Genomic DNA, 24,802 nt, shown 5'->3' on the forward strand with positions numbered 1-24,802 from the left:
TCATCATATTGGAGGGGTACGAATGAAATAAATACACTCTAATATTGTACTAATTGTTTATTGTTTCATCTACTTTTTTTATATCTGCAGAACGTCGGAGGAAATGTTCATATCGGCGTTGAAGGTGGAAATGGCCATAATGAGATTAAGGAGGTACTTGTTATTCATACCTATTGCCCACGAATAATCGTGATAGTAATTTTGATTTAATTGATTTTAGGCCTTAGACCGCATTAAAGAAAAAATCCACCAACACGTGCAAAATGGCAAAAACAAAATATCAAATGCCCTTAACGATCTTAAAGAGGTAATAACCATCGGCATTATTTTTACAGAACGCATGCTTAACATTCTGTTACAGAATGTAATAAATAAACATAGATAAATTTGTCATTACTTTCTAGAAGGTGAACGATTACCAGCAGAAAATTCACGATCAATTCGAAGAAAAGAAGCAAAAAATTCACGATCACTTAGAAGCAAAGAAGGAGAAAATTGTCGACATTTACAATAAGATCAAACAGGTACCTTCTCATTTTTGATCCCATTTAATTCTTATAAGGAATTTGTATATATTCCGACCTAGATTACAAGTCATCTTTTTTATTACCAGAGCATCCATGCTGCAATTGAAGCTGCTGATCATCAATGGCATAACGACGCGAATAAAATACACGAGGTAACTACATAAAATTAATTATCCACAATATTATACCACTAATAATATTTTCGTTAATAGTCAGCGACTGGAGTAATACAAGCTGGACACCATGCTATAAATGAGCACGGAAAGTACATCATTGAAAACGTTTGTTCAACCATAAAGGATGCTGCGGCACAGTTAGAGATTGCTTTCGAAAATGCCAAACATGTACGTCTAAATCTTAATGAATATTTTATCTTAAATTATTAATATCAAGAAAACCGATCATTAGCATGTAATTTTTCATATTTCTAGGCACTGCAGCAACATAAGCCTGGCCACCATCAGAATGAAGCAGCTTTTTACGCTGACATACATAATGCCCTAGCCTCTGTGGTAGAACATCTGAAACTGGCAATTGAAAAGGCGAAGCAAGTAAGATAAAATGGAAAAATTCATTCGAAGATTAGATAAAACGATTTTCCTTTTATTTAAACGTAATTCTATTATTTACAGTCGATCCACGAGTCCCTAAGCGGCCACGTGCCTACTGAACACGAGAAACCTATCATCGATGCCTTAACTCAGGCAGTAGTGAATTTCGAGGTCAAATTGCAGCTTGCTCTCAACAAATTTGATGAGGTGAGAATAGTTAAACAATTTGGGAATAATCGCTTAGATCATTTGTCTCGAAAAGATTAAACATAACTTAAAACCTGTTTCTCAGGAATCTAAGAAACACGCAGAGGTAAACGTAGCTCATCCCAGTGTGAACGTTGGTCACAACGTTGATAAATCCACATCGGTTGGGTATGAAATCAATGTGGATAAGAAGGTCGAAATAAACGCGGTGATTATTAAATTATTACATTGGTGAGTCTCACGTTTATATGGGAATTGCTCACGTTCTACCTGATTCCAGAAACCTGGCGGCTTCTTTGACTTCTGGGGTAACAAATTGAAGAAAGCAACGGATGCCGCTTCGCAAACTGTCGTAGAGAAGAAACAGGACGTCAGCGATTCCGTCGATGCGGTATTGAATGCAGGTAGTCAGGTTGGAAAAACCTCTTTTTCCCTTGGCACGGCCGGTCCCAAAATAGGATATGATATATTCAAATCCTTTGAGTAACATGCGGTACTTAGATGGGTCTAGTAAATAAATGGAGAACAAACTGATGTAGCGTGAATTCGCTGTAGAGTTAAAATCAATAAAACACGTAAATAATGCTTATAACTTGGTTGTAATTGACTTCATTAGAAAGATATATCAGGGTTTTCGTCAGGGGGATGAACGTCATCCCAACAGGCCACTTCCACCATTTCTAAGCTTTCGTCTTCGGACAGAGTTAACAGCTGTTTGCTGGAGGAATCTTTGACGACTTTTACTATCATTCCTGGTTCTGCATTAGAGTTTCTCACTGCCGCGGAATGTGGAATTCCGTCGATATCTGTGACGTCTCGAACAACTCTCACATATACTGGCTGATCATGTACACCGACTTTGGCTGCAGAAGGAAAATAAACAAAATGAATTAAAAAAGCGTAAACATTTATTGTTATGTGTAAAAACTTACCGCTTCCCATAATACTTTCAAGCTGAAGATCATTGGTATTGGATAAATGTAACAACTGAATGCTGTCATCTTTAATTGTCGCTTCTGAATCACAATTTACTTGGATAGGCAGTGTGGAAATTACCTCAGACTTGTCAATAGGTCCTATATTTATTTCGGATAGGTTATTAGTTTGCAGACCTATGAAAAAGTATATAGATTTACATTCTCTGTAATATTTTTAACAAAAAAGTACCTTACCATTTTCAACATCTCCATCGTTCTCCTTAGAAGTATCATTTTCATTTTGAGCCTTAAAGCATCTGTGTCCAGCTTGTTGTTGCTGACCAGGGAATTGTATACCACAGTGGTCACAAAAGACTTTCTGCTTAACATGCTGTCTTATGTGATGGACCATAAAAGTATTATACTCTGTAGTATAGCGACATTTATTGCACTGCAGCCAGACATCAGTTTTTCTCAGTTTACTCATATTTTGCACTCCTTCCGAGGGAAGACCAGCTCCACGTTTCCTCGAGTGGCAAGTATTGCCATTTTCCACCCTAGTAATTCGTGGAGGTTGGCACGGCTTTCCACCCTTATAATTACTTAAAAGTTCACCATCTGCCAAAGCATATTTCCGCTCCAAAAACCGTAGCACTGCATCTCTCACTCCTCGCATTTCCGTTTCCAATCTATCTAAAGTATTCATCAGATTGGCACAACTGCGACAAATTACATCGTCTTCCGAGATAACAACCAGATATCTATAAATGATTGAAATCATGTGTTTTTTCTCAATTAAAAAATAAAGGAAGCACATATCGATAGAGGGAACTTGAAATTACCTCTCGCCAACCAACTCCCCTAGCTTTTCAATGACCCTACCCCTAGAGCTCTGGGTTCTGCAAGTGGCTAATGAGTAATGACGGCCCTGCACTTTCACATCGCAAACAAAGCATCGCAGGCTCTCCACCGCAGTTAGATCATTACTGTCACTGATAGAAATATTCGTGGTCATAGTTTTATTACCGTTTCCACATTCCTCAATAGGAATCTGCTGTTCAGTAATTTCCGCATCCATGTTTAGACCAGTTGTTGCCATCCTAAACTGTAACTTGGTTAAACGAAGAGGTTAGAATTGTATTACCCGTCAAATAAATAACATTTCCTATCGCTTTATCCAAAAAACAATCTCAGTCAATACATTACGTACATACCTTACTATTTTTAGAAACAGTTAACTTATGGTGCAATTAATTTTCCTATTACAATAATCCGTTGCATTCTACAAAAGCTTTTGTTTACGTTGCGTCATTGAGCCAACGGCATATACCGAGAGATACCGGGTGTTTCCGAATTACAATTAATTTGACGTTAATCTTTAATGTGACACGTCACCACAAAACCAAACAAGTAAAGGCAAAAATATGTCTCCATGCAGTATTAAATTCAACTTCATATGAATATATTTCCACAGAACATCTCATAAAAAAAAAGGACTCACCCTCTATGACTTCCCCAAATAACTAGAATTTCCATCGAAAAGGAATAATTCTTAATTTTTCAAAAAAACGGTTGACTGAAAGAAATTAATATCAGTACATGACATCGGAGAGAATGTCTCCGTACCATATGATCGATCAATTTTTTCAGAGTTGTTTTTATTACTTCTTAATAATTACAAACTAACATCTAATATCTCTGCGTAGATTAGACTTATCAACTGTACGCTTAATAGTGGATGAATAACTGAATCCACGGCGTGGCATATGTTCCTTGTGCCGGTCCGGCAGTACTTAGGCGCACTCAGCAATCTAAATCGGTCTTAAACTGAACACCTGCGTCAGCGTTGATTAACCGACGGTCGTTAGTCGTCGCTTACGTGACAGGACAATTTATCTCAAAGTGAATAGAAAAAACGCGAATCACATGTTCTCGTTTACGAGACGCAAATTAATGGGCGTCTCTAGCGTAACGTGCTCGTGGTCTACTCGCAATTGTGTGAAACGATCCCAATGATATTCCGATTTGGGCGATCTCTACCGTTTCTTCGTTCCCTCGGGGAAAGTAGAATTGATTAGGAGCGAGGCAAAGCATTCGGCGTCCTCTTCACCGTGCAATATCGCGCCCTCGCTCCTTCTACCCAAGCAAACCAATCCTCTCGAATTGAGAGACGTTACAATTATAAGATACCGTGGAAACATAGGCTCTCGATGCGCATAAAGGGTGAGGGAACGTAATAAACGCCAATTCCCTTGTGTTCGAATGGCTCGTCGATGCAAGATACTCGCAGAAGGTGGTTTTCCGTAGAACCAACACGAGATAGCGTTCTCCACATTCCATCTGGATTCCCAGCCTGGCTCTTCTACCGCGCGAGAGACGTCGTCTCCGTCGACCTTATTTTTTCTCGGCCACCTCGACCTTGGCTTTAGGCTCCGGCTTGTTGGCACTGGTCTCCTCCCTCTCGGTCTCCTTCGCATCCTCCTCGTTTTCCTTCTCCTGCTGCGACTTCTTCTCCGAGTTGCGGAACCGATCGTACCGCGAATCCTCGTCGTCGCTGGACTTCGCTCCAGGCTCGGTCTCCCTGAGGATGTCGCCCAGATCCTTGTCCACGTCGTCCCAGAGCTTGTCACCGCCGTCGCCCTGATAGTCCTCGTCATCCTCTTCGTCCTGGGCGCTTTTGTTAATCACCTCCTTCTTCAAGGGCGCGACCGACTCGCTGGTCTTCTCCTCGGAGTCCTTCGTTTCCGCAGAGGACTCGGCAGCCTCCGCCCCCGTTGTCGTCGCGCCATTCGCCGAGGCGGATGGCTCCGGACTCGAAGGCTCGGTCTTCAAGATCTCTGCGGCGTTCACGGAATTCGACGTTGCATTCGTGGAGACCGTCGACGAGGTCTGAAGGTGTATCCTCTCCGCCTGGCGTCGCAGAGCCTTGTCGTCGTTGTCACGGACGTACCTGGGTGTTAAGATGCATTGCAAATGGTTATCAAAAATTCGGCCGCAGTCAGTCCTCGTATTAATAAGATAACTACCGTTTTAGATGGCTACGAGTCGAGCAATGAAGTGCCACGGCTCTCTCGCTGTTCTCGCTGCGTGGTAGGTAGACTTTGCAGAGCTCGCAGAATTGTACCTCAACGCGTTTGATGTACTCCGCACCAACCTTGATGGTCTGCTTCTGCTTGATCTTCCTCTCCGGAGGTTGCTCGGCCGGAGGCTCGCCCTCTGGTTTCTTTTCCTTCTTCTTCTCGCTGGACTCTTCCTCGTCCTCTGCTACCGGATTCGAAATAGGGATATACATCACCGACCGCCAAAGTAACTCCTCGTAAACTACATCCTACTTACCGTCCACGTCTCCCACCGAGTCCAGGGTCATGAAGTTGTCGAGGTTGACTTCCTTGTCGTCCTCGTCGGCCCCGCTCGACTCTGGCTCCGCCTGAGTGTTTCCATTCTTCATTCTTTCCTCCATCATGCTCTTGCGCTAAAGCGATCGCGTAAATTCACTGGGAGATTCATTTAAAAAATTCATATATGACTTTCAAGATTTCCCTACCTTGATGTGGTCCAACGAGCACACGTGGGTCTCGAAGAGCATGGGCGAGCGGAACTGAATGCGGCAAACGCGACAGAAGGGCGTGAGGAAGCGCTTCATCTGTCGATGGGACTCCGAGAGCTGGTGAATGGCCTTCAGGGAACGATAGTTCAGCTTGCAGATAGGGCAGAACATCGTCCTAGAAGGAAGGGTCCCCCGGGCGGCGTCTCGCACCTCGACCCGCCGCTGTTCCTGTCTCTGAAGAACGCGCATACGAGCGAGAGTGGCCTTGTGTCGAGCAGCGATACTCCTCATGGTCGAGTTGTGCCGCCCGGAATATAAATGGAGGGAGTACTCCTTGAAGGTAACGCTCCTGTGATCGCAGTGGGGACAGTGCAGCTTTATGAAGCGCCTTCCGTCGCGTCTGCTCGGCAGCTCTTCCGACCCCATGCTGCCTCTTCGCTCGGTCTTCTCGTTGTCGACTCGCTCCTCGTCCTCGGGATCGTCCTCGTCCACCTGCAGATAAGGAAATCAAGGACAAAATTATCGGACGGCTACAAATAATTAATTTATATTCACGACTCTTACCTCGTTCTTCTCGTCATCGTCCTCGTCCTTTTCCTCCTCGTCCTCGTCGTCGGAATTCTGTCTCTCCTTGTCTTTCTTTCTCTTCTCCTCCTTCTTCTTCTTCTCGTCCTCGCCCTCGTCGTCCTCGTCGTGATCGTGCTGCGGTAACCATTGTCAGGATTAAAAATACAGCCAGGTCCACGTAAGTGAAATAAGAAAGGTCTCAATTACCTTATCGTCATCGTCCCAATTGTCCTTGGTCTCGTCGTCGTCCTCCTCGTCGTCGGAGAACTCCGCGTTAATAGCCTTCGCCATCTCTCTGTCCTTGTCCTTCATGGTGGATCCGGTGTCCTTTTTACTTCCGGAGAGCCTAGCAGTACCGCCACTGGCAGCACAGCAATGTTTGCATTCATATATTCGACAATTCAATTGGCATCCACCGTTACCGTCCGACCTTCGTTCTCGTGGCCTCTTTTAATCGACAATCAGAATTTCTAGACACACAGTCCCCTGGGCGACCCGGACCGTTCGTCCAACGCCTCCAGAGCTTTAAATTGAGCAATCTCTCTCTCGGTCTCCCTCTGTTTCCCGGAAATTTAAAGCGCCTCGAGCTTCTCTCTCAATCCTGACATATAAACCCACGTATACAATCAACTGCACATGTATAAACATATCTCGTGCGCTCATTCGCGAGCGATGCACGCCATCGTCCCATCGGCAATACCCAAAAGGTCCCGTGCAAAGTGCCTCGACATCCCAATAAGTATCCTTCAAAAGGCAAAACGTTAATCAAGATCTACGTGTGCGTGGCCATGTCCACGTTAGAGGTCTCATGCATGCTCTATACCTGCCGGCTCTCGGTTCTCTTCTTCACCTTTTATTATTATTTTTTTTATATATATAACACCTGCTCGCCGACCTACGCGACGTCGCCCTCGCCCTCGTGGTCTGACTCTCAGGTCGCACTTTTTTTTCAAACGCATGGAAACATCTAAAGTACATCCGATATTCAATGACATACGTTAACCTAGGTATTTATATATGTGTTCTAGGTGTACGCCTTGGAAGCGGCGCGAGGGCTCGACACCGGGACCACGGGTACACGCGGAACGGGGGGCCACGCGGGGTTCGGTCGATAAGAGGGATGCGAGGGATTTAATTAGAGATTGTTGAGATTACCTCCTGCGCAACTTGGTCGAGGTCATGCGCACCCGCTGGATGTAGTCGCGCGAACGCGAGCCGAGGAGCTTGCGCCGGTAGTCGAGCGAGTTGAGGGTGCGCTTCCGCGCCACCACGAGGTCCGACCTGGAGCCCATCCGGTGGTATCCGGGGCCGCGAGCCCCGCGGCTAGAGACCCGGCCGCCCCGGTAGCCCGCGCTCTGGTGGGATATTCTACCCCGGGTCGAGGTGTACCTCATACTCGGGGGCGCCATTTCGCTTATGCGGGGCGGCGGCGGCGGGGGCGCGTAACTCCTGGACGCCGAGTGACGATCCTCCGACCGGTGGTACGACGAGGCTCGCTCGCTTTGCCTCTTGTCCTCGTATACCGCCGATGACGACGATCTCTTATTATCCTCGTACCCTCCGGAGGCGGACGAGCCGCCGTACGACGACGAGTACCTCTGCGATCCGCTGCCTCCACCCTGCCAAACCAAATTCAATTGTGCTCCGTGTCTCTCTCTGTTTTTCAAATTTATTTTCGACTTTTTTTTTTCCTTCCTTCCTCTCGCTCTCTCGCTCTCTCCCTTTCGCCCTTTCTCTCTCCGCTTCCGGGTACATCCTTCCTTCGTTCCGTTTGCTTGACTTGACCTTATTGCACTTGACATTATTCGATTCTATTTTATCTTATCCGTCTCTATGTTATATATGTATTTATGGATATATATATATGTATATGTACCTTCTCCTCTGTCTCTATATACGTCTCGTTACCTTCGACACACCCGGCTCTTCTCCCTTTACTTTATTACATCGCTTTCTACCGACTGGCTCGTCGTTTTTTTTTTGTTTTTTTTTTCTCGGTTAGAGGTCCGACTCTACGTTCCTTACGGTCCTATGGTGTGTACTCGATTAATGCGTGTACGGGACCGTGCGAGTCTCCGATCGTCCGACGAGTTGGCACTCTAGCACGGTCTCACCGTACCGGATCGTCGGACACCGTTGGATTAACGAAACTAGGTCCGTAGCGTTAACTACGGGAGATGTACTTATAGCATTATTCCGCCGATCGTTGACACTCCGTCGTCGACTGGCAATGTACGTACGTACTCGTGTATCTTCGAAATTAGGGACGGAGCCGAGTATATGCGACTACGAGATATATTATCGATCGGCTTACTGCCGATCCTCGGGTGGAAAGGGTTAAGTTCCGTCTCTCTGGTGATCGTTTCTCTACTAGCAATGCCATTATCGTTATCAGCTGCCATTGACACGTGTATATATATATATATTTACGTGGAGAGAGAGGGATGTATATATACGTACGATGCGCGCCTCTTTCGGATGTCAAGTCTTCCCAGTCTGGGATGCGATAAGCCGACAAGGGGACGACCTCGAGATGAAACTCTGCGCGGAACCGGTTCGACGATACCGGAATAGGTGATTTAATGTGCGCGAGGGAAGGTGTCAGAGGTTATAACGATTATACTTCTTACGGTAGTTATCAGGCGAAAGGGTCCGCCAAGGTGGACCAATGAGAAATTTCACCGGCACAGCTGTAAGTGCTACAATTTGGAAAATGATCTCCATGCTCGGGACGGAGCTTCGGCGTAATGCTCGTTTCTTATTTCTTATTTACCTCATGGCGACCAGGCGGCGTTAAGCTTTTTTCTCGTTCTCTAAGTACTCTAACACTTATTGCTCGTACATCGTCGTGGAAAGCTCGATGACGGCGCTTTCGTTATTTCTCTACAGTGGGACATTCGCTATATAGGCTGCTGCGACGCGGTTCGCAGTTATCGAAATTTTTAGATGCTTAGACTCGTCCGGAGGACGAGGCTTCTCTCGCGCTTTTCACAGCGGCTAATAATTCTGAACGCATGTGCGTAACAATGTGAGGATCGTCTAGGTATACATGTGACATTTCGTCCGTTAACTTTTGAGCTTTGCGCCGTTCCACCAGTTATCTCTCCCAACACAAAAAGAATGGGTGTTCGAGCGGCCGTCGGCTCGTCGCTTGAAAGGAAAGCATGACAACTTATGAGTTCCTTGTCTAACGAGTTTAAGCTAACGAGCGAAGGAGATCGATCGTTTTTCTATGGACTAGTGCAAGCAATTACCGAACAAGTTAAAACTCTGTCGACTTAGGTCAATGCATTTCGTGTTTGGAGCAACGCTTTGCGAGTTGTAGGAGAAAAACGAACAATGGAATTCATTTGATGTGGCAAGTCTGTAGCAACCGCGTACATAACACGAGATGCACGAGTAAAGCGGCAATTATAGTCTTTTGAACTGTTTTCGGAACTCTCGTCGTTCGCAAAATGATCCTTCGGAAGTAATTTATAGATTACGGTTCTTTTGCAGTGCTCACCGATGCTTATTAAAGCGCAAAAGTGCAGTTAAAAATGCGTATTACTAAACCTCTTTTACAAATTTGAACGATCCTTCGTTTCCGGATTACATACCTGATAAGAGTCGCTTCTGATTCTCTTGCGTGTTGATTCACTGGATGATCTATGGTCATCTCTTTCTCCATAGGAATCCTGAAAGTTACGGTCAAACTGAACATTGCGTAATACTCATTTTTAACATGTTTTCGATTAAATTCAAGGATTATATTGCGTCTCGTTACTCACACGTGGACGCTTGCAGCTACTGGAGTGATCACCTCTGCCTCCTCTGGATGAGTATCTCTCGGATCCTCCTAAAGTGCAAATAATACTTGTATTGGGATATTATGGATGTTGAAAGGAACGTTATAGGTACCAATAAAAATATGAACTCACCCGAAGGATATTTGGATCGCGAATCGTATCCAGGAGCAGAATATTTAAATCTGCTTCCACGAGAGGTATAGTTGCCTCTAGATATATTTGCTCCGCTTCCTGAACTATTCCAATCGTTTCCACCTCCTCCCCGTCCTCTGTAAGAGCTGCCTCCACGGGAGTTAAATCCACGCCCTCGAGAGCTCATACTCGAGCTATCAAATCATCGACGAAGAAATTAATCGTTACTTATTTCTTTTCCTAATTAAATTGCTTATGATCCAATAAACTACTGTCGTTTAGCAAAAAATCTGTACAAATATAAACGATAGGTTTTAACACAACCAACCTGTATTTGTTGTAACCGTAACTCATGATTAGCGAAGAAATCCAGACAACGGGTACAGAATCGAAGGTCTACGGAAAGAAATTCATTCATTTTTAACATGATTTTTCAAAAACAAAACTGGAGAAGTGATGCAATTGGCTGTACAAGAGAAGTTAAAAACCATAGACTCTCAAACCATTATTTATCCGATGGTTAATATCAATTTTTTCAAATAAAAACTAATGACATTAATTGAACTCTCAAAAATGCTTAGCCTAGTCCATGGAGCCCAATAAGTCATACCCCGACCTCACTCGAGGTTAACCTATACTCAATGATGATTAATCGAATTAACTTATTATGTTTCATGACAAAATCAACATTTAACGCGAGAAAATCGGTAGTAAATCAATAATTTTGCAGTTGGCTTAGTCGCGTCGATTTAGCGGCTCCTCCCGGTTCTACCTCCAGACCAAAGTTACAATTACGGGATTCGGACTCGACGAAACATGCACAATTTCAAGGAGAAACTCACCCAAATCGGTCGAGATCAGTGAATCGATGTTAATTCTTGTTAATATCGCGTTTCCGGACGCGAATACTCGTCACCAACGCGTACACCTTACTCCAAAGGAAAATGTCGGCCGACGTCGAATATCTCGTGGCGTCTCGGCGTACTTGCGCGAATCTGCGCCGGAATGATGCCCCGGAACCGGATGTATCGATTGTGAGAACGAACCGCTTCGAGAGCCCGTCATGAATTGAATCTGCCCATAGACGGCGAAAACTCGTTTCGTCAGCTAAGCCATCTAGCGGCTGAGAAAAGAAGCGAGAAATCCATCGGCAATTTCTAATGGAGCGACAGATGTAGCGCAAACGTCAAGTCGATATTTCATTGGCAGTGCAGTCACAATCGTCTCCAACACTGTTATAAAAATAAAATATTAACATGCATAATACATTTTACACACAAGGGTCAATTTAACTCTGACGGAAAAGTTTCTTTACTATTTAGATCATCTAGGGAATATCATTTTATTTCTGCAAGTGATTTTAGAGACATGGATATAGTTTTTTTTAAGTGGCGCTGCTCTTCTCAGGAAAGCCTTCCCTAGACTCTCTTAATTGGTCTAGTTCCCCCTAGATCTTACTTTGCTGTCCACCGAAGGAGTTCTATAGCAGTTTGCACTTTCCGTGGTAAAAGTAAACGCTGTCTTCGTTGTTCGGTGATGTCGCGAAAAACGATGCTTTTGGGATGATTTTGAACGACGGGATGCAAGCCTCGACGCGATAATGCCCCTCGTGTCGACTGGAATTGAGCATCCGTTTCGCGGGAGATATAGGCTGCGGTAATATCGGTTTAAAGCGCCAAAGAAACCCGCAGGGGACCCTTTGTCATGGATATGCAGGCTCCCAATGGTTCGTATCTATTTTCCTCCCTTCTCCGTCTCGCGTCCCATCCGTTTATGCACTCCTTCCGGCTTTATAAATTTGTTGCGAGAGGCCAGCACGGAAAGCGGATCGGCTGACCGCCGGTCCCTCGTTGCTCGTTATTCGCACTCTGCTCGGAAAAAGGTTAAATAAATGCGGGTTTTGTGGGACGCCTGGCGTCGGTTTCGGGAACACGGTTCTAAAGTCTTGTTAACGATATTCCACCCCCGCACATGTTGTATTTACCTCGTTTCTCTGTTTTATTTATCAGGCAGAGAGTTGCGGCACTTGGTATTGAGACATTCTACGAGCACATTTCCTATCTAATTATCGTAAACTGTGCAATAACATGATCATATGGTCAACCTGTGAACGTATCGGTTTCAATGTCTAGTGCTTATAATTTCTGCGATGGGTTTTTTACGTATCAATTGCATTTGTTATCCTTTGCTCCCTACGCTTTTCAAAATTAATCTTTCGCCTCTCGTAAGAATTAGGAATGGCTACTTGTCTGAATTCAGTGTATGCATCCATCCCTGAACTGGGAATGGTGTGGATGGGTGACATGATGGTACACGGGGAGCCGGCACATGAACTCATGTTGGACCCCCGTCAGGCGGAAAGTCCCTTTTTCTCACACGGCGCTCACTCCTTCGATGATCTCCGAAATCATCATATAGCACCTGCTACGATGGTGCGATATTTACCTACCCAGTTTACCAATGAGTGCTCTGAACCTGAAGAAGCTGTGGAAATGGTCGATGCGCAAGAAATGCATCATGTAAGGGTATAGATTTGTGGTCCGTAAAATGGTGTATATTTTCTTGATATTTATGCTGGAATTGGTTTGTTTACCGATTCTAGGAGTACGATTCACATTCTGAAAGACAGGAAATGAGTGAGTACTTGTCATTAGAAGATTATATGGTAGATGAAGAACACGAACAAGTGGTCACTAATGCAGCTACTCAGACTACTCAAGACAATCGCAATCGTAAAATTAAACCCATTAAACATCCCGGGCTTATCTTGAAAACGCCCATTGCATACCAACCGCATACAGATCTAAATTTTATACCAATCCGTAAAGATGGTATCGGTGAGTAAACGTTTTGATGAATTAATTCATTGGTGAATCATAGGTTATGAAATAAATTTGTTCTGCTCTTCGACTAGCTGTGTGTGAAAAATGTGGTGCAATTGGAGTGAAGCATGCCTTTTACACGAAGGAACGAAGATTTTGTAGCAGAGCATGCGCCCGTTCTTCTGAACATACAGCTCCTACTGCCGATTCGACTTATAGTCCATCACATTCACTGGAACAATTAATGCCAACCGAACCATCGTCACCGAATGAGGCAAAACCTTGTATTAAAGAGGTGAAAAAAAAACTGGAATTATTGCTAGGATATTAAAAAATAAATAAGACTTTATTAGACACTAAATGACTCGATTAATATAGGAGGAAGCAGTAATTCCTAACGAAAGTGAGGATACAGAAAAAGAAAAGGTTGTGGCTGAGCCAGTAATGCCCGAAGATTTGCCAGTGAGAAGAAAGCGAACGGCAGACATGGCAGGGTCTTACGATTGGACTCCGCAGCTAACGGAACCAGGTTTCTGTGCTGCGCCAGTTTCCTGCTTTAAACACGTTAGTTTACCTTTCATAAATTTTTAAGTCATGCAGATAATTCTTAAATTTAAATACTAACCTTGAGTCCCTATAAATTTTCATGTTCAGGCCCCAATATCAGAGATATGGGACAACATAACGGTTGGTATGAAGGTTGAAGTGGAAAATACTGATTGCGATGAAGTCTGTGAGGCTTTCCCAGATTCTTTTTGGGTCGCAACTGTACTTCGAATTTCTGGATACAGAGCATTATTGAGGTACGAGGGGTTTGGGCACAACGCAGACAAAGACTTCTGGGTTTCACTTTGCTCGAACGACATCCATCCAGTCGGTTGGTGTGCAACCATCGGAAAACCCCTCATACCACCAAACAGTAAGTACAGGAATGCTGCAATGAATATCGATGTCTACCTCAACGAGCAATAAATACGAGTTAAATACAACTTCCTCTCGTAGCAATTGCCAACAAGTACAAAGATTGGAAAGACTTCCTCATGAGGAGGCTGACTGGCGCGAGGACGCTGACGACCAACTTTTACAACAAAGTCAACGACAGCATGAAGTCTCGATTTCGATGCGGTCTCCATTTAGAGGTGGTCGATAAAAATAGAATCTCACAGGTGAAGGTAGCGACGATCCAAAAGATCGTGGGGAAGCGTTTACATGTGAGGTATTACGACTCGCCGCCAGAAGACAATGGTTTCTGGTGCCACGAGGACTCTCCGTTGATTCATCCAGTTGGGTGGGCCAAAAGGGTCGGACAAACTCTCGACGCCTATCCGGAATATCTGGAGCGAATCTCCTGCGGCAAGCTCTCCCAGGACGATGCAACGGAGGGCCTTTTCTTCGTCCCGAAAAGTCACCACCTACAGCACGGCTACACGTTTCGGGAAGGGATGAAGATCGAGGCAATAGACCCGTTGAATCTCTCCGCGATATGCGCCGCGACAGTAATGCAAGTCTTGAAGGAAGATTACATCATGATTCGCATCGACAGCTACGACGAGGATGCTAGTGGGGCTGACTGGTTCTGCTATCACTCGTGTTCGCCGTGCATCTTCCCAATTGGATTCTGTTCGCAGCATGGATTACCTCTTACACCTCCAAAGGGGTACGACCCTACCACGTTCACTTGGGACGCATATTTGACGGAGACCAACACGATACCCGCACCGATTCAGCTTTTCAGTCGAGTAATGACCCTCATGCCGAAATCATTTAATTATATAACGTTGACCGGAAAAATATATCAGTGCTAACACGTTCCCTTTGCAGGAGGTTCCGCAACATGGATTCATCGAGGGCATGCGGTTGGAAGCCGCCGATTTAATGGATCCACGATTAGTGTGCGTAGCCACAATTACGAGGGTAATCGGTAGATTGCTCAGAGTCCACTTTGACGGCTGGGAGGATGAGTACGACCAGTGGCTGGACTGCCAAAGTCCCGACATATATCCGGTTGGCTGGTGCGACCTTGTTGATCACAAGCTAGAGGGGCCCCGAGTGCTCGTCAATAAAAACACTAGTCCTACGGGTGAGTTGCACGTGTCTGGACTTCATAGAATTGTCGCATTGATTTTTTTTTCTCGTTACTTTAAGTGAAAGGAACACGCTTGTTTTCTTTTCAGTAAAATCACCAAGAGGCCTTAAACGTAAAGCTAAGCGGAAACTGAAGAGAGGCGGCAAGGTCGCTTGTGCCAAGAACATTCTACCTCGTAATAGCGAACGCATCAATGTGATTCGCGAAAGGGAACGCGATCGGGAGAGGGAACGGGAAAGAGAACGAGAAAGGGAACGGGATAGGGAACGAGAATTCGAGCCGGCCCAGGGAACCAAGATAGAGCGGGAACGAGACCTGGAGAGCCTTCCCGAGCAAGGCGGGAGGGAACCGGAACCTGCGCAAGAACCTGCAGGTCCTGATCAAACCTTGCCGAGTCCTACCACTGGTCAAGGACAAGCTCTTAACGAGACTCAGAGCGAGATCCAGAGTCCTCCTCTACCCAAGGAGAGAACCGCCACATCGTATATCAATGTAATAACTAATTTGAGGGAAATGTCTCGTAGGTGATTTGGTGTTCGGTTAGAGGTAAAAAATTACGTTTGCTTCCAGGTTACGTCGGCCAGCGGAAAGTACATTCCCAGGCTAGCCGATGGCTTGCAAAAGAACCCCGATTCCGGTGAACTGGTCCCTGCCGAATGGAACGTCTTCGACGTCGCACAGTTCCTCCGCGTCAATGACTGCGCGACTTACTGCGACAATTTCAGCAAACGGAAGATCGACGGGAAGACCTTGCTCACGTTGACCAAGGACCAAATCATAGACCTCACCGGTTTCAAGGTTGGACCTTCTCTGAAGATCTACGATCTTATTCAACAGTTGAAAATCAAAGTGAACCCAGCTCAGGAAAGGTTGAAACTAGGACTAAAAAAATTATTATAGCAAATCTAGAATGTAGCGCATACATTCTGTAAGTTCCCGATTTACGTAGGTTAAACATGGATTTACAGGTAATGCGTGTGCGTGTGAATAAGTTGGCTAGAGTCGATTTTTTTTTTTTCTTTTCTGACCCGCCGCGATCGTATAAAGATCCACCTATGGTTCAATTTCAGTGCTTCGATGGATAATTAAGTTTTGTACACGTGACCACGTCACTTCGTGAAACTATTCGATCGCGGCCGAGTTTTACTAGGAGACCCTATCTCGGTTAATTCGCGTTATTTCATTCTGGAAATTTGGCAAGTCAATCTGAAACCTTTATTCGGAACGCGTAAAATTGTACATACAAATAAAAAGACAGTTCGAGGTGTACAACAATCGACGTCGTTTATGAAAGTCACGCAGTCGTGAGCGTTCCAAAACGATCCAAACATTTCGACGGCTTTTGGCTTTTCCAAATCGGAAAGAGGGATTTCCACGGTAACGTTTAATTTTTAGCTATAAATTGTAGATTTATTGGCATACGTCATGTAACCCAGTGTAAGTATATACTCCAGTGTACGTTACACTTATTTATATTTATATACCCGCGAAGGACAACTTTGGATATTTTTCCTGACTTAATGTAGCCGTTATGTGTAAATCCATGATTTAATAATGCACTACATGAAATGCAAATGTACTAGCCACCGTTCAAACGGTTCCGAATGTCAATATTCGGAGACCGTTGCGTTAAACGAGAAAGAAAATATATCTGGCATATATGTGACCCCCGGGTCGAACATTTAAATCCAAACGAAAATCCACGCTATTGTTACGTCGGGATCGCAAAGCATGCCAAATTGGGATGAGGAACGTCGAGCATACGTACAGTTGTCGACGTGCGAGGGAAACGACGTGTCTGTACATATAGTTACGAAAATTGGAACGGTGGTCTTTGACTTTGTAAATACGGTTAGCAAGGAGGAATTGGGACAGCCGATGGCTGGAGTAGGTTGGCAATACGTCCTGTAAAAAGAGATAACTACTGCTACGTGGCTACTGCATTTCTATTGCATATGGTGTAATAATGTAGCCAATCCACGAGTACAGTGAGTGAAACCAGTCAAGCCAAGTTCAACCCTTTAAGAGCCCATGGACGCTTTCGAATTAATCGGAGAAGAACGGCGCGGCTCTCAAAGGGTTGAAAGTTGAATTCCGCTTCGAGTTTAAAAATACTATTTTTCAGTATACCAGAGTAACCCGGGTTATTTGCATTATTTATTAAGCGCGACGTCTTTGCGACGCCCTCACTGGCCGTAGCGTTATTTCGAATCGAAATATTCGTCGAGAGAGTTCACGCGAGTGTTTGTAAATGCAGCGTTAGCCAAATTGGGACTCGTCGGGGCCGGTAGACCAAATGTAATTTGTACGATACGACCGTGGTGAGCACCCACGACCTAACGCGAAGGGGCTCTCCGAATACCAGAGATGGGAAATATGACAAGCAATTTACTCGAGTGCCATTTATTACAAAAAGGGGGAGGAACGACAAAAACGGTATACTCGTACAAATACGTCGGGTAACGCTCGACCATAGCGAACGGTTATTTCGAGCAAGCCGGTATCGAGATATTCCTAGGGTAATGTGTCGTGCAATTTTATTTCGAGAAAAGAAAATCGTCCTCGACTGCGGACGTCCTACCACCTCGGCGGTTAATAGAACGAACTAATCGGCGCGCCTAGGAGTCTCGGGCCAAATTGGGTCATCTAGGGGAGAAGGTCTCTTTATTCGGGAATTTCGAGCGTAGCGCGTTTGCAGTTAGATGTACACGTTTTCCTTGCAAAGAGTAATGCTCCGCGTCGCGGGACTCCTCGGCCCGCAAATCATACGGACGCGGCCGTACAGCTGGTTAACGCGAATTACAGTATAAAGTATAAGAATAGAATGCTTAGGAATAATTTAGTTACGTGTAAAGATTATATCCGGATTCGCCGGGCATTTCCCGGGAACCGTACCGAAGATGGGAAGGCCAACAATTGCGGAGGACAAACACGGATACAGTATGCTCGAGCGGAGGGGCGGAACGGAATCAGCTCGCAGGCCGCCCCTCCGGTACTCTCCTTGTATTTCTAAGTTTCTCACTCGTCGTACGTTTCTTTTTATACACATAAGCAAGTAGAACTCGACTAAGAATAAATGTTTTACACTTGTACTGTAAAGAAATTTGCAAATAACGACCGAGGTACATTGTTTACGCTGAGGCCTTTTAAATTTCCCTCCGGTTTTCGTGATCCTTAGATATCGGCGCGCGCCCCCAAGTTCCACGACGCGTGGCAAGATGGCGCCACTACCTCATTCGGCCAGATTCATCCGCCGATTTTGCGAACCATTAAACCGATCGAAAGAATAGTATAATATTCTCCCTCGAGATAAAAAATACAGCATACAAAGTACATTAACTGTAAGCTACGCGTATTCGAAAGAAAAGGTAAAGAGAAAGAATTAACAGAGACGTACTTTTTCGCATTCGCAACGCCCCCGTGCGAGCTCGAAATAATGTTCCGAGAAAAGTCCGGCGGTCGTCTCCTTTATCGCCCACCGTATCGTACTCGGAACTCTATCTTCCTGCGTGGCGAGAATTAAGAACAAGAATGAAACCGGATGCCCTTTATGCACGAAATTGCGACCCCGTTCTCTAGGCCGCTCTCCTTCCGGCGTACTCGTCCGTCATTTTTTTTTTCCCCCCTCCCTCTCGAAGTCGTTATTTCGGCGTCAATTATCGCCAGTACATACGAATCGCGCGGCATACAATCGCGGCCACCTAGACGCATTCATTTCGCGTTCTCGAGGCGAGCTGGCCCTGCGAGGAATTTCCGTCGCCAACTTTCGTGCCGCGTGTGCGTGCACGCACGTACATCCTCAGCTCGCGACCGCTATCGTCGATTTTTCTGCTTAGCATCCCCGCTTCCCCCGCGTTCTCGAATTTTCGGCACGGGGAGATATTCCTAAAAAAAATGCCTCTCTCCAGGAACCCCTCTATTCGAGGCACGCCTCGGCGTACGAATGAATGGCGCATCTCATTTCCATGTGTGCCGGGCCTGAAAAGGAAAAAAAACGCGTCACGGGCGACCGGCCGGCCACACCTGACGCGGAAGATTTTCTACCGTCAATTTCGCGGCGTCCCATACCGGCGGGGCGCACGCGTGCTCGGGCCCGGGTCGGCCGCCGGCGCGTACACTCGCGCGCGTGCGCGCGCAACCGACGCGCACGCACACGCGGAACGCCGCCAGTGGCCGCGTCGCCCAGCGCGGCCGACTGGCGGAGCGGGGGGCCGAAGATATAGGGGCGCGGGCGGAGGGGAGGGGGCACGCTGGCGTATTCTATGGGCGGGGCCTCCGCCAGCTGGCAGATGTTTCCCGCGCGGCCGCGCAGCGCCTCTAGCGTAAACCCACGCGACTACGAAGTAGTGCCCGCCTATTCCATTGATATTTCTAGCAATAGCGCCGCGAACCCGCAACGGAGGGGCCGGATATCCTCGTCCGATGGGGTGGAACGCAAAATCTGCAGATTTCGCCGGAAGTCCGGGTTTTTCCCTAAGTTTCGAGAGGTGGGATCGCGGCGGCGACGACTCGCGGGGAGACCTAGTGCCAGGGCTGACGCGCGCCGGCCGGGATCCCTGGGCGCCGGCGGAATATTTTCGAATCGCGCGCCCTTCCAGGGGCGCAGGAGGGGAGGGACGAGGAGGGACAGCCCTGGGTGGGGAAGCCATTGATTCGCGCCGCGCGCGGGGACACCTGCCTTCCGGCGTACGCCCTACGCTACGCGGAGGCGCCCGAGACTCCTCGTCACGCTTATAATCGGAATTTATGCACGAGGCAGGTAGGCTCGTGCCGACGCCTTTTATTACCCGGCTAAGACCCTGGGGGAAGAGCGATTTATTGGACTCGGACCCAACCAGGATGATCTATAAAGCCGTCTCCCTGGGATCAATCGATACGCGAGAAATTCGCAACGTCGCATTTAGAATTCGAAGGATCGAGCGAGGGTCTTCCTAAATTAATTTACAGGGTTTTCTCGGGATTACTGGGTCCACGCATTCCTAGACGTATCCGGGGAAGTTGGATAATGCGTTAAAAATATTCACGACGTATCGGTTACGAGTTAATCACGCGGGTTCTCCGTAAAGGTCAAACGTCGGGAGTTCGAGGATTGGCCGAGCGGCCGCGGCGCGCTGGCGTTAGTTCGCGATCCAACCGCGAGGGGGGCCGTAAGTTTGGGGAGTCACGGAAAAGCGCCGGCTCGCGGCGGGCAGAGTGGGGCAAGGGAGCAGGTGGGAGACCGCAAGGGAAGGGAGGGCTCGGCGTCCGTGTCGGGATCGCGCGGGGAACGGGTGCGAGAGAAACGGGACGGTCTCGCGGCGGGTCGTCGTGGGACTCGGAGGGGGTAGAGGCCGCCATCTTGGATCGCGGCTCCCCACCGCCCGGGCCGCGGCGAATTTCAAGCCGGCGGAGTCCCTTCGCGGCACTCGACCGACCCGGACTTTCCGCTGCCGCCGGCTCTCGAAAGGAAGGAACGTCCGAGCATCTCCTCCGGGAAGGGAGTCGACGGGAAACGCGTACCGGCGGGCTCGGGCGGGTCGCCATTGCAGGCGGCGCGGCGCGCGCCGGCGCTAGTTCGCGCGGCGGCCACCGCTCGGCGCGGCGGTCGGCGCGGCTCGGGCGCCCGCGAGCCCCCGGCCTAGTCACGTGCCTGGTACCGGCGGCGGAGGGATCTCGGTGCGTCGTGGGGGCCCTCAGCTGTTTCCCGCCAAAGATCGCCATTACAAAACGCGTCCGGGCGTTGCGTGTGCGGCCGCGGAGTGCTCGCTCCCGTGCTCTCTCTCTCTTTCTCTCTCTCCCTCTCTCTCTCTCGAGTCCTCCGTGCCGATTTGCGCGCCGCTAAGGGAGAGAGACCGTGCCGTGCCCCGTGGGCTCGGGAGCGCGAGCCGGAGCGAACGAGACGGCGGCGCGGCGTCGGGCGAAAGCGTCGGCCAGCGCCGAGGTGCACGCCTCACGGGCGGCGTTCCGACCGCGGCGACGCGACCCTACCGGCGAGGAATCCTCCGAGTCCTCCGAGCCGGCCGACGAGGACTCCTGCTACGACCCGTCGAACCGGTGCGCCCAGAGATTCCGAGAGATTATGTCAGTGTTCGCTCCCACGGACGAGCGGATTCTCCTTGAGGAAATCGTCGAAGCCACCGAGGACCAGGAGGCTGACTTCTGCGGGTGAGTCCCCGACCCGGACACGTGAGTCCCGTCTCGGCTTCTTCATCGAAATACCTTCGTAGCTCCCTCTAACGATACTCGAAATATTCTCGGATTTTATTCTCTCCCTTAATCTTCGTCCGATGTTTTTTTTTGCGACGCATGGAATCTCGAGGTCTTTGGTTATTGTTTTTTTTTCTCTGTAGAGGGTTTTAAAGGTTAAAGGACGGCCGGTTATGCGCCGCGTAAGAACACATATGGTCTTGTAGCGAGAACGTGGCTCGCGGGACAATGGGCCTCGTCTCGAATATTCGGCGCGGAGCGCCTTTGTGACTCGAGAGGCGCCCTTTTTTCGCCGAATTTCGACCGACGCCGGGTCGGGTTTCCGGCCGATGCCGACCGGCGGCGGAACTGCTCGATATAGGTCGCGGGGCGGGGGTCGTGCAGAATTTTCCTTCCTCGCCCCCGGTCGGCGTTATCTAACCTATGATCTCGCACTTGAAAATGCATCGCCAGGCGTTGAAATGATTTTCTCGGCGCGGGAGGATCGTAACTCGTCGCGAGTAATTTTTGTTTGTTTGTTTGTTTGTTTTTTTTTTCCCCGGCCCCGCAATTCCGTTCGGAGACCAGAGAATATTTCCCGGAATCGTTTCTTCCCCCGTGAATTTATCTCCCTCCTTTGTTATCCCGTCCACGTGATACTTCAAAACATTGTCACGCGTGCACCACGCATTTCCAACCTTGCATGTAGAATCAGTAGAATAAAATAAAATAAAATAAGTGGGTATTTAACGCGAGACTTTTAATTTAAACCGTTCTATTTTTTGTTTTATGCCGGTTACGCAACTCTAGGGTATTCGAGGGTTGCCTCGACCTCGGGATTATCTTCTTGCTTGGTTTTCTTTCTTTTTTTTTTTCTCTTTTCTGAGGCCAAGCGATATTTTAATACACTAGTTTTGATGTATCGTGCACGCGTTACTTTTTCTTGGTTTACCGTTTATATATGTGCCACGGTGCTTTGTATGTGCGAGCGTAATTATATATATCGAGGCTTATCGATCGGCCGGCGGCATGCGCGATCGACTTTGCGATATCGCGTATTACCCTGGGCTCGAGTTGTGGCCGCGTGTTGCGCTTTGTGGCCCGGTAGGGATTGCGCAACGCGAGGCGCCGCGAAAAAGGAAGGGAAAAAAAAAAAAAGACACGGGAGGAATAGGTCTTTCTCCCGCCGGAATGTTCGGGGAATCCGACCCCGGAGCGCCCAAGGCCACCCGAGGACCGAGAAAGAGAGAGAGGGACCGTCGAAGTTGTAAATATATATATTTTTTTTTCTCCCTATTTTTTTTTTCCCCATGGATCTTTTATCTTTGCGAGATCACAACGAATCTTTCGAATTTTTAACTCTACCCAGTTTCCTCTATCGGGGTCTTCCACTCGTGCAAAATTTTATGAATTTGTATCTTTACTAATTGGGTTTTTTTTTTGTGATGAATGATTTTTGTTTGAAACCACCCATGGTGATTTTGCATCCGGGGCCGGACAGCTGAGAAATCTGCGACTCCGGACAGTCGTTCGGTCCGAAGTTGTCGAGTGAAATACTTTGTTAAGGAGATACATTGTAGGACGAGATTAGACGCTATGGCGTAGTAGTTCGGTATTTCGATTTCTCCCTCTCTCCCCCTTTTCTGCTCGGAACTCACGGGTAACCTCGCGTTCCTGGAATTGTGTGTAAACGGCGGTCCCTTGGAATTAGAAAATCCTGGGGAGGTAGGGATCCTCCGGCGAAGCTAATTCGTTCGCGTGTCGAGAGACCTCGGGGCTTTATTTTACCGCCATTTTGGCGATCGCCTTCCTCTCCCCCCTCGACGTCCCCACGAGATCGGGTATTTCTTTTTTCTGTCGAGATGTTTAACCCTCCTACGTCCCCTCGACGCCGATATCGCGTTTCCACATTTATTTCATTAATTCCCATCCACGCCATTATCGCGTTGACCTTGAATTTATTAATTCCATATCTATACTAAAACGTCAAAATATTTCATAAAAATTTTCCTCCAAATTGGGTGCACCGAATTATTTGAAGCGCCTCGGCACGCGATTACGGAGGCCCTAAGAAAGAACAGTATTAGTCATTGAATTTAATTATTCGAAAAAAAAAAAAAAAATGTGCTCTTGATTCTAATCTGGGATAGATGAAAATATTTTTTTTTTTATTTTAAATGATATTTGACGGGCATCGCGTTGTACAAAAAAAATATCTGAAATGTATGCAAATGATAAGTTCGCTCCGGATAATTACGAATCGCTACGATTTATCGTTATCAGGGTGGTCGGGAGGGGAAATCATTTCTGGAGAGTTTTCACCGATCCCTCCTCCTCGGGAGGAGAAAACCCATTTCTGGGCATCGACCGGCGATCGATGCGCGTCGACGGGGTTCCGCGAAGCCGGCGCGCGGCGTCGCGACGCCGGGCGGGTCGCGGGGGGCAAAAGTCGATCCGGGAAATCGCGATTAATCGGCCCTGCGCACGTCCGGTGCGCGCGCGCGTGGGCGTAATCGCTCGCGGAGTAAACGGCCGGCCTTGCGCGCGTGCGCGCGCGCCATTGACGGGAGCGACGCGACGCCGCCTCTCGGCGCCGCCGGAGAGCGCCGCCCGCTCGGGCGCGGTTCTCCTCGCGGCGGAGAGACGCCGGCGTCCCGACGCTTTCCCGGGGGATTCGCCGAACCGAGGCCAAGCGAGCGCCAAAAGCGACGCGCGTTACTGACATCAAAGGCGAGCCGCCGATGCTCGCTCGATTCTCTGAAATACGTAATAATTAATGCAGTACGCTCCACGAGTAAATCGTATCAATTACTAAGGGATATACAAAAATTGATAATAGCTTATGCCAGCGTATTACTATTATTTATCTATCAAACATCTGCCCCCAGGGTGATCAACGGTACCAAAAAAAAAAATAATGTAGGTTATATAAATCGCATAAATTATCAGCCCGTATATATGGACGATATTAAAAATACCTTAGGACGCCCCTGGAATTTATAAATGACGCGGTCATAATTTCAGAGTACGTAGTACACGTCGTTTTTAACCCTGCGTTGCGCGAGTTCGATTATATATATATATTTTTTTTTTCTCTTTGCTTTCGTATGTACGTAACATTTTTCTATATTTTTCCCCGCGCGCAATTACGCGACTCGAGTCGAGCGGCGCCGGATAAGTGCGGTTCCGCGGGATCGCCGCGATTACCCCCGCGTCTCCGCGGTGACACCGCGCTAACGGATAATTACGATAAGGCCGCGCGAAAGGGGGAGGATCGGTGAATGTCGTATCCGCTTCTTCATCTTCTTCTTCTCTTCCTTTATCTTTTTCTTTTTCTTTTTTTTCCTCCCGTACGTTTACATAATTCCTAGGTGCCCTCGTCGAATCGACGCGGCGCCGCGGCGATGCTCGCTGGCAAAAAGCTCCGCTCGCAAAAAGCGGCCGAGTGACCGGGAGAGGCCGCTGCGAGCCGCGCGTAAAACGCCGTTACGTA

The 24,802-nt window shown here is 47.6% G+C and overlaps 4 protein-coding genes and 1 long non-coding RNA gene across 8 annotated transcripts in view; 3 read left to right on the plus strand and 2 right to left on the minus strand.

The window, feature by feature from the left end:
- The first annotated feature begins 118 nt into the window (after window positions 1–118).
- Window positions 119–1,046, plus strand: LOC111674370. Its single transcript, XR_002762403.1, has 4 exons — window positions 119–307; window positions 405–524; window positions 614–871; window positions 959–1,046. It is a non-coding gene; the product is annotated as an uncharacterized LOC111674370 (long non-coding RNA).
- Window positions 1,047–1,178: 132 nt separating this feature from the next.
- On the minus strand, window positions 1,179–3,716 carry LOC105700589. 4 transcript variants are annotated; one of them, XM_012426574.2, is made up of 6 exons: window positions 3,417–3,716; window positions 3,045–3,313; window positions 2,458–2,963; window positions 2,218–2,397; window positions 1,879–2,148; window positions 1,179–1,792 (listed from the first exon to the last, which is right to left on the minus strand). In XM_012426574.2, the coding sequence occupies exons 2-5, from the start codon at window positions 3,299–3,301 to the stop codon at window positions 1,898–1,900; spliced, it is 1,194 nt and encodes a 397-aa protein (XP_012281997.1). In that variant the 5' UTR covers window positions 3,302–3,313; window positions 3,417–3,716; the 3' UTR covers window positions 1,179–1,792; window positions 1,879–1,897. The 4 variants fall into 4 exon arrangements, with proteins under 4 accessions (XP_012281997.1, XP_012281998.1, XP_012281999.1 ...); XM_012426575.1 differs by lacking the exon at window positions 1,179–1,792 and having other exon boundaries at window positions 1,866–2,148; window positions 3,045–3,307; XM_012426576.1 differs by lacking the exon at window positions 1,179–1,792 and having other exon boundaries at window positions 1,866–2,148; window positions 2,218–2,361.
- A 127-nt stretch (window positions 3,717–3,843) lies between these two features.
- On the minus strand, window positions 3,844–10,627 carry LOC105700588 (TRAF3-interacting protein 1). The gene is made up of 11 exons (XM_023434539.1): window positions 10,565–10,627; window positions 10,237–10,430; window positions 10,087–10,154; window positions 9,916–9,993; window positions 7,472–7,935; window positions 6,524–6,677; window positions 6,314–6,451; window positions 5,747–6,241; window positions 5,539–5,674; window positions 5,229–5,463; window positions 3,844–5,152 (listed from the first exon to the last, which is right to left on the minus strand). The coding sequence occupies exons 1-11, from the start codon at window positions 10,588–10,590 to the stop codon at window positions 4,597–4,599; spliced, it is 2,544 nt and encodes an 847-aa protein (XP_023290307.1). The 5' UTR covers window positions 10,591–10,627; the 3' UTR covers window positions 3,844–4,596.
- Window positions 10,628–11,754: 1,127 nt separating this feature from the next.
- LOC105700622 (polycomb protein Sfmbt) lies at window positions 11,755–18,276 on the plus strand. Its single transcript, XM_012426645.1, has 10 exons — window positions 11,755–11,962; window positions 12,496–12,755; window positions 12,839–13,073; window positions 13,151–13,353; window positions 13,437–13,622; window positions 13,713–13,977; window positions 14,061–14,797; window positions 14,880–15,138; window positions 15,233–15,636; window positions 15,715–18,276. Exons 1-10 carry the CDS (start codon window positions 11,941–11,943, stop codon window positions 16,042–16,044), a joined length of 2,901 nt encoding a protein of 966 aa, XP_012282068.1. The 5' UTR covers window positions 11,755–11,940; the 3' UTR covers window positions 16,045–18,276.
- A 2,550-nt stretch (window positions 18,277–20,826) lies between these two features.
- LOC105700561 (helix-loop-helix protein 11) overlaps window positions 20,827–24,802 on the plus strand; it is a 106,634-nt gene continuing 102,658 nt past the window's right edge. The window contains exon 1 of the mRNA XM_012426508.1: window positions 20,827–21,288. Within this exon, the coding sequence (XP_012281931.1) occupies window positions 21,203–21,288 (86 nt within the window). The 5' untranslated portion in view covers window positions 20,827–21,202. The remainder of the gene's footprint in view (window positions 21,289–24,802) is intronic.

The sequence above is a fragment of the Orussus abietinus genome, unplaced genomic scaffold (assembly GCF_000612105.2).
Source record: "Orussus abietinus isolate OABI.00-Male unplaced genomic scaffold, Oabi_2.0 scaffold2, whole genome shotgun sequence".
NCBI classification, from domain to species: domain Eukaryota; kingdom Metazoa; phylum Arthropoda; class Insecta; order Hymenoptera; family Orussidae; genus Orussus; species Orussus abietinus.

Coding starts and splice junctions, on each gene's coding strand:
- LOC105700589 (XM_012426574.2), bottom strand. CDS start 3,301: ATGGCAACAACTGGTCTAAACATGGATGCGGAAATTACTGAACAGCAG. Junction 2,964..3,044: donor GGGGAGTTGGTTGGCGAGAG/GTAATTTCAAGT, acceptor AATCATTTATAG/ATATCTGGTTGTTATCTCGG. Junction 2,398..2,457: donor CGATGGAGATGTTGAAAATG/GTAAGGTACTTT, acceptor ACTTTTTCATAG/GTCTGCAAACTAATAACCTA.
- LOC105700588 (XM_023434539.1), bottom strand. CDS start 10,590: ATGAGTTACGGTTACAACAAATACAG. Junction 10,155..10,236: donor GCGATCCAAATATCCTTCGG/GTGAGTTCATAT, acceptor TTTGCACTTTAG/GAGGATCCGAGAGATACTCA. Junction 6,678..7,471: donor TCGACCAAGTTGCGCAGGAG/GTAATCTCAACA, acceptor CTGTGCTGCCAG/TGGCGGTACTGCTAGGCTCT.
- LOC105700622 (XM_012426645.1), top strand. CDS start 11,941: ATGGATATGCAGGCTCCCAATG. Junction 11,963..12,495: donor GGATATGCAGGCTCCCAATG/GTTCGTATCTAT, acceptor GTCTGAATTCAG/TGTATGCATCCATCCCTGAA. Junction 13,354..13,436: donor CAAAACCTTGTATTAAAGAG/GTGAAAAAAAAA, acceptor CGATTAATATAG/GAGGAAGCAGTAATTCCTAA.